The sequence below is a fragment of the Grammomys surdaster genome, unplaced genomic scaffold (assembly GCF_004785775.1).
Source record: "Grammomys surdaster isolate TR1022 unplaced genomic scaffold, NIH_TR_1.0 203, whole genome shotgun sequence".
Classification (NCBI taxonomy): Eukaryota; Metazoa; Chordata; class Mammalia; order Rodentia; family Muridae; genus Grammomys; species Grammomys surdaster.
This window is the reverse complement of record NW_021604648.1, coordinates 4,371,666-4,380,118: the sequence shown is the minus strand read 5'-3', so window position 1 is coordinate 4,380,118 and position 8,453 is coordinate 4,371,666. Positions and strand designations below refer to the sequence as shown.

The window sequence follows — 8,453 nt, the reverse complement described above, 5'->3', positions numbered from 1 at the left end:
CAGTGTATCCATATGTGTGTACAGTGTATCCATATGTGTATACAGTGTATGCAGTGTATCCATATGTGTATACAGTGTATCCATATGTGTATGCAGTGTGTATCTTGCACATATCCAACTCTCACCTCACCCTTCTGAGGAATACCCCCAACACGTCCCCCTCCCACCTTCATGTCTCTCCGTCTCTGTCTCTCTGTCTCTCTCTCTCTCTCTCTCTCTCTCTCTCTCTCTCTCGTGTGTGTGTGTGTGTGTGTGTGTGTGTGTGTGTGTGTGTGTGTAAAACCCAGTGAGTCCAATTAGAGTTGCCTGCTGGTCTTGGCCAGAGCTGCAATGAGTCCATGAGTCCAATGGTCATGTCGTGTCCAGAAGACAACATTCTACAGCATTCCTTTCTATCATCCTGCTCTTAAATTCTTTCTGTCACATCTTTGATATTCCCTGAGCCTTGTGATTGAAGTTGATATGGATGTCCCATTTCAGAATGAGCACTCAACAGTTACTTATTGTGAAGACTTTGACTAGTTATAAGTCTCTGACAAGATTGAGAAAACCCTACTAATCAATGGCTATAAACATAAATACTTAGGAAGTAATTTAGTAACATGTGTATTTAGTAAAACAATAATAATAGGTTCCCTTGAGGCCTATGGCCTTCCAATCCATGGACTTTTGGCCAGGTTTATAAGGCATGAATTGATTCCTGACGAGCAGGCCTGAGAGCCTATCAGAAAGCAGTTGGTTACCCCCATAACCTTCATACCACTGTTGTGCCATTAGTCAGTCCTATCCTGTGCTGGGTAAGACCATTAATGTCTTCTTTTTTTTTCAAAGTGGCTTTCATAGCACCATCTAGTACTATGAAAACTAGTTAGCTGGACGTTTTCAAGTCAGTTCCAGCTTGATTTCTGGGTTGTTGCAACTGAGGTGTGCTATGTCTTTGTCAATAGGGTCTTATAGACTACTTATGGTGGACAGCCAAGAACACTCTGTTTTGTGGGCCTCTTAGGCCTCTTTGATCAACAGCTCATAGACATGCCCTACCTAGTACTGAGATTTTAATTTAATAACCTATATCTACTGAGGGTGTTATATAGTAATGATATCCTTTTCTGTGTGTTTAAAAATAAGTTGAACAAATCTTATCCACATGAAATTCTAGTTTTCATTGTTATTAACTCAGTTCTGCTTCTTGGGTTGTGCTGTTTTTCCTTTACTTTGTTCTTGATTGCTTTGAAATGTAGTTGCCTGCTGTTAAAGGCAGCTGCAGTAGAGTGCACCCAGGAGTGGTTATGTTTCTATATTTAGAAAACCATAGGGTTTATAAAGCAGTTGCAGATTCCTTTGGGATAAAATGGTTTCTATAAATGTAACATTTTTAATGAAACTATTATTATCCCCATTAGAGAAATAGAGCAGTGAGTATGTGTGGGCTTGTGGGCTCCGTGTGGATGCAAAACATTTTTTTTTCTTAAGAGCTGAGGGTATTTTAAATACTTATAATGAACCATGTGTATTCTATTTTTGTGTTCTTAATCTTGAATTTCAGAGCTTTTACCCAAGTATTTACCTTTGGTCCAACATTCCGAGCTGAGAATTCTCAGAGCCGGAGACACCTGGCTGAATTTTATATGGTTGAAGCAGAGATTTCTTTTGTTGAAAGCCTTCAGGATCTCATGCAAGTAAGTGTACAGTTTGTCATTTTCAGGAACCTCTGACATTGTAGTGCTTCTACATTATAGAGATTCATGGGTGGAGAAGATAGGGATCCATTTAATTAATACACCTTAATTCCTACTTCACAAAGCAGTTGAGATCAGGCAGTGGTGTGTTTGTGTGTGTTTGTGTTTGTGTGTGTGTGTGTGTGTGTGTGTGTGTGTGTGTGTGTGTGTGTGTATCTGATACTAATTACTCAGAAATAATTAACTGTTACTAGTTTAAATTCTCTCTATCAGTAATATTTGGATAGTCTCTTAGTTTGGATTTATAATGTTCAATTTAATTTAAGATAATTTAAAAACAATGAACTGTTAGCTTTACTTTCTACTCATTGTATGTCTCAAACTCCTATTTACCCAGTAATTGACCATTTTAAACCATGGCCCTGTCCTTTTCTCTTAAGCTCTATGACAGATTTATTGCCACCGAGTTCTTTTTTTAAGTCACGTATAAGAGAGAGAAGGAAAGACAGAGAGAGACAGACAGACAGACAGACAGACAGACAGATGGATAGACAAAAAAAAATTGAGAGAGAATGAGAATAAATACCCAAACAGGCCAGAGGTCTGGGATTCCCTTGGAGCTTGAGTTACAGGCAGGGTGGTTGCGATCCACCTGTCATGGGTGCTGGGACCTGAACTGGGATCTTCAGTAAATAACAGCTGGCCGTCTTTCCGTCCCAGGTTTTTGTTTAAGATTATTTCATTTCATTTCATTTTGTATGTATGAGTGTCTTACCTGCAGAAGCCTGAATAGGGTTGTCAAGAGCTCCTGAAACTAGAGTTATAGACAGTCGTGAGCTATCTTGTGAGAACCAGGAATCAAATTCAGGCAAGTGGTCTCACCTGCTGAGCCATCTCTCCAGCCCCTGATGTCAAATAACATTATTATTATTATTTAATCTTTTTTTATTTTTATAATCCAGTTGTTATCTCCCTCCCAGTCTGCCCTCCAACAGTTCCTCATCCCTTCATCCCATTCCTCCTCCCCTGTCTCCAAGAGGATATCCCAAACCCACCAGACCTCCCCACTCCCTAAACCTCAAGTCTCTCCAGGGTTAAGGTGTGTCTTCTCTCACTGAGACCAAACCAGGAAGTCCTCTGCTGTTTATGTGTCAGGGGCCTCATGTCAGCTGGTGTATGCTGCCTGGTTGGTGGCTCAGTGTCTGAGAGATCTCAGGGACCCAGGTTAGTAGAGACTGCTGGTCTTCCTATGGGTTCACCCTCCTCAGCTTCTTCCAGCTTTTCCCTAATTCAACCATAGAGGTCTCCAACTTCAGACCATTGGTTGGGTGTAAGTATCTGCATCTGACTCTTTTAGCTGCTTCTTGGGCCTCTCTCAGACAGCAGCGGTGCTAGGCTCCTGTCTGTAAGCACCCCAAACATCAGTAATAGTGTCAGGCCTTGGAGCCTCCCCTTGAGCTGGATCCCTAGGTGGCCTGTCACTGGACCTCCTTTTCCTCAGTCTCTTCTCCATTTTTGTCCTTGCAGTTCTTTTAGACAGGAACAATTCTGAGTCAGAGTTTTTTACTATGGGATGGCAACCCCATCCCTCCACTTGATGCCCTTTTTTTCTTCTGGAGGTGGACTCTACAAGTTCCCTCTCCCCACTGTTGGAAGTTTCATCTAAGTTCCTTCCCTTTGAGTCCTGAGAGTCTCTAACCTCCCAGGTTTCTGGCATATTCTAGAGGGTTCCCCCACCTCCTGCCTCCTGAGGTTTCATGTTTCCATTCTTTCTGCTGGCCCTCAGGACTTCCTTCACTCCTATTCTCTCCCTGCCCCCCAATACCTTATTTTGTTCCACTTTTTTTCTCCCTTCCCTCTCTCCTTCCTAAGTCCTGCCCTCCCTCTGCCCACCATGATTGCTTTCTTCTCCCTCCTAAGTAGGATTGAAGCATTCTCACTTGGGTACTTCAGCTTGTTAGCCTTCTTGAGTTCTGTGGATTATGACCTGGATATTCTGGTTTTGTGGGGGTTTTTTGTTTGTTTAGTTTGTTTGTTTGGTATCTGCTTCTTAGTGAATACATACCATTCATGTCCTTTTGGGTTTGAGTTACCTCACTCAGGATGATATTTTCTAGTTCCATCCATTTGCCTGAAAAACTCATGATGTCATTGCTAATAGCTGACTAGTATTCTATAGTATAAATGGACCACATTTTCTGTATTGATTCTTCCATTGTGGGACATCTGGGTTCTTTCCAGCTTCTGGCTATCACAAATAAGGGCATTATGAACATAGTGGAACATGTACACCTGTGGCATGGTGGGGAGTCTTTTGGGTATATGCCTAAGAGTAGTATAGGTGTGTCTTCAGGTAGATCTGTTTCCAATTTTCTAAGGAACTTCCAGGAATGCTCTTGAGAACACTGCCTATAAAGAAAGGATCAAAGCATTGAATAGAGGGGAAAATTCAACTTTGGTATATCAACAGAGGTGGCTAACTTTTCAACGAGGAAGTCAGGAGCTAGAAATAACTCTCCAGTAAGAGTACAGGAGGGTGAGGCAGTGGTGGCGCATGCCTTTGAGCCCATGCCTTTAGGAGGCAGAGGCAGGCGAATTTCTGAGTTCGAGGCCAGCCTGGTCTACAGAGTGAGTTCCAGGACAGCCAGGGCTATACAGAGAAACCCTGTCTCAGAAAACCAGAAAAAAAAAAAAAAGAATACAGGAGGATGGGCTTTTGTGCTTTCCCCTATCAACCAGTTATTTGACATGGTTAGCTAGCCTTAAAGAAACAAAACCTTGAGTAAGGCAGTGCCTTTGGGCTGGCAGTTCCTGAAGAGTCCATCAGCAACTTACGTTGCCAGATAGCATATTTGGCCATGCATTGTAGTGCCTTCCACTGCTTATGTAGGTCAGTATCACGCATGGGACATTTCTGCTTGTCCCTTCATGGAGCATGTGGTGATGGGCAGAGTAATCACTGCTAGTGTGTAATGGCTAAAGACAAAGATGTTTTCAAGGCCTTGGCACTCAATGACTTTTCTTCTCCTGAAGAATTATCTAGTTCAAAATGCTCGTAATGCCTCTGGAATAACCCTGTTGCTGACTGTATGGAGTTAAACTCTGAGCCTGAAAGGATGGTATGCATTCCTTAAACAGCTTTATTTGAGCCCACCACTCAGTGGTTTTTTTTTTTTTTTACTTTGATACTGAGAGCACTGTAAGGAAAGGAACTACCCTCAGACCTCCTTATATCTGCCTTGCGTCTACCTCATGTCTACTGCCTCAACATACATACCAAAGGGAAAGGTTATAAAGATTAGTATGTAAATTGTTAGACATGTGACAAGATTGCAAAATACTTTCATTTCCTCATTTTTTTTTCATAAGAACATTGAGAAATGGATAAGTAAATACCATTGTGGTAAATGTAAACAGAATGCAGTTCTGTTTTCACACAGTGGGTAAAGGTAACTGCTGCAAGCCTGATGGCTTAAGTTTGATGCCTGGGACACATAGGGTGGAAGAAGAGAACTGATTCCCACTGGACCTTCACAGTAGTACTATGGCATCACAAAATTAATAAAATGTTATACTGGGTTTGGAGAATCAATAAAATGTAACACCAGAGTTGGAGATGGTTCTGTGGCTAAGAACAGTAGCTGCTCTTCTAGAGGACCTGGGTTTGATTCCCAGCACCCATGTGGCAGTTCACAACCATCTTTAACTACAGTTCTAGGGGATCTGGTTTCCACAGGCACCAGGCATGCACATGTGCTCAGTCATACAAACAAGCAAAACACTGATACATATAAAATAAAAAAAATCTTTTTAAAAATGTGAAAACATTTAAAACATATCTGAGCGTATCATTATTCCGTTCTTCTGTTTTCTCTCATTCATTCAATCTCTGTTGTTAAAGTTGTTTATAGATATTTTAGCTGATGGATTTTTAAGTACTAATGCTAAATGTCCAAGAATAATGTGAACCATAGCAGCAGTTATTTTATCCAGAGTATTACCACCCTTCTGCCAAGAGTAGTAAACAAGGTCAGATGACCCCAGAGGGATGAGCTTGTGTATCCAGCTTTGGATGAGGAGGCAACTCTTCTGACACTCTGAGAAACAGACAGTGGCTTCCTTTGACAGTTTTGATTTATGTCTGTTTTATTAGTATCACATTCATGTAAACTCTAAGTTTTAAGGCATATATCCACCTCTGTTACTATGACTGCAGTCAAAATAAAGAACAATTTGCTCTTACAAAACAGCTCCGACTTGTTGCTGCCTTGCATTCTAACTCCTCCCACTGTCAACTGCTCATCTTCCCAATCTCTCTTGAGTAATTTTCTCTTTGCAGACTGTCATGCGAACATTAGTGTGTGCATATCTGGCTGTCTTCTGCCTCTTTGTGTACTATATATCAGATTCTCCTGTTGTCTGGGTAGTTCCCTGACACAGGTGCACCACAATCATTTGCCATTTGTACTGAAGAACATTTGCGTTAGTTCTGTCTTGGGAAGCAATGAAAAAGGTTCTATATACATTCCAGTGCAGGTTCTGTGAGAACATAGTTTTTATCTCTCTCGGGTGAGGTCCAAGGAGTGAGGTGGTGAGATCTAAGTTTGATGTTTAGTTTTTTTCAGGAATCTGTCTGATTTACCGGGTGACTGTACTGTGTTACATTCCTGTAAGCAATATGTAAAGACCAGTGTGTCTACTTAGCACTAGTACTTAGTCAAGGATGTGCTTGTATCCGTGAGTCTGTGAAAGAGACAGACAGACAGACAGATACGCACTAATGAATGAATATGTGCGATTCTATTAGCTGTGCACCATCATCAAGCTGTGGTTTTAGTTTGTATTTCCCCAATGTATCTTGAGGCTTTCTGTGTAAACATCTTTTCATTCTGCCCAGTAGCCATCAATTTCTAGTCTTGGTCAAGTTGTTTATTTTCTTCTTGTTGAGCTTTGATGGTTTTGTTTTTTTTTTTGAGATAGCATCACTGTGTAGCCTTGGATAGCCTTAAACTCAGGTGTTCTGCCCCTCCACTCCCTGAATGCTGGGAAGATGTGCTCCTCCACACCTGGTCCTTTATTGTTGAGCTTTGAATTTATTCATTTTCAAATGCACATGCTTTTTCAGATACATAATTTGCAAGTATTTCTCCTAGTGTTGTCAGTTTGGCTTTTCACTCTCTTAGCATTATCATTCACAGAGAAAGGGTTTTAGCTATGGTGAACATAAATTTGCCAATTTAGGTTTGGATATGATAGCACAAATATATCGTCCTTGATGTAAGAGGTGAAGGCAGAAGGATTATAAGAGCCAGGCTAATCTAAGACACAAAGAGAGGCTGATTCCAAAAGACAGAGCAACAATCACCATAAAAATTAAATCTTAAAGACCCTGTCTCATAATTAAAAACAAATAAAAATAAAAAGAAGAACACTCATATGGGCAGTTTCCTTCATAATTGCACAAAAAGACCTCTGATTTTGTGAGTCTTGGTCACGCAGCCAATAACAGCTAAGTACTGTGATTGGGTAAGACTGAGGTCTCTGCACCAGCAAGATGGCTCAGAATGGATAAAGCACTTGGCTGTGTTGTCCCGTTGGAGTTCAAGCCCAGGAACCTCAGAAGAAAAAGAGAGCCAGCTTGTGAAAGCTGTCCTCTGACCTCTGTCTACCATAGACTGTGGCACATACATGCTGACACAGTCACGCGTTAACTATAATCATAAAACTCAATAGTAAAAGAGAATATTTAAGTTTGGGTGGCAGATTTGCTACTTAACTAACTCCACTAGTGGTATTCAGGCATATATTGCTGAATGACTCAAAATAGAAATCTTTTTTCTAAAGACAGAAAAAAAGTAACCTTCTGCTTCTCCTTTTCTTCCAGTGCTTTTTAGGTTTGACTCTGAGGTTATAAAAATTTTTTATTCATGAATTATAAGTAATTAATTATCAAAGACCATTTTAGTAATTTTTATAAACATCTTATACTTACCCCTTATTGTAGTTCTTGGTTTTGTCAGATGTGTTTATAGAACCTAGTCTGAAAGCCAGAGTTTGGGATAGAGGGCTAGGATTTCCATCTTCAAATTAAATATTTTACTTGTAAGACAGCAGTTAACAACCCAAGTGGTCAAAGACTTGTTCTCCCACAGTCTAGAAGGACCATGCAGTCCAGCCGCTCCTGTCCCACTTTCATCACTGATTGGTTGTTCCTCTTCTTTCAAGTCCCCTGACTCTACTCCCTCCCCACTGGATTGGTCTACTGTTCTTTTTTCTTTTAGAATGTAAGCATTCTGTATATTTTGAAACAGGATCTCGTATATCCTAGAATGATCTTGAACTCTTGCCCCTGCCTTCGCTCTCCAGTGCCAGGGTTATAGGCATAACTGCCACTGCCACGCTATTGAGTTTATGCAGTGTAAGGGAGCTAAGCAGGCACTCTCCCAGCTAAGCCATACTCCAGCCCTATGCATATCAACAGTTTAGATTTTTATATTCCGTCGATAGTTAACTGTCTCAAGATGACAAAGCTTTCAAGTTCAGACTCCAGTTTAGAGAAAATGACCTAAGTTTGAACTCAGGTAAACTAACAGGCTGGTACCTAGCATTAGATTCCAAGTTGCCTCACAACAAAACCCGAGCCTATCTCCAGTCTCTAGGCTCATCTCCAACAAGATTAGCATTTACTATAAAGTCTTGCCCCATAGACATTTGGAGCTCCCCTTCCCACTAAAACCACCCTGTGTGATGGTGGTGCATTGGGGAGGAGCCTGA

At 41.0% G+C, this 8,453-nt stretch overlaps 1 protein-coding gene across 3 annotated transcripts in view; it reads left to right on the top strand.

Annotated features, from left to right (window-relative positions):
- Positions 1 to 8,453, top strand: part of Nars2 (asparaginyl-tRNA synthetase 2, mitochondrial) — a 103,754-nt gene that overhangs the window by 65,147 nt on the left and 30,154 nt on the right. For all 3 annotated transcript variants that reach the window (XM_028770706.1, XM_028770708.1, XM_028770707.1), the window contains one exon: positions 1,547 to 1,679. In XM_028770706.1, coding sequence (XP_028626539.1) covers positions 1,547 to 1,679 — 133 coding nt within the window. The remainder of the gene's footprint in view (positions 1 to 1,546; positions 1,680 to 8,453) is intronic.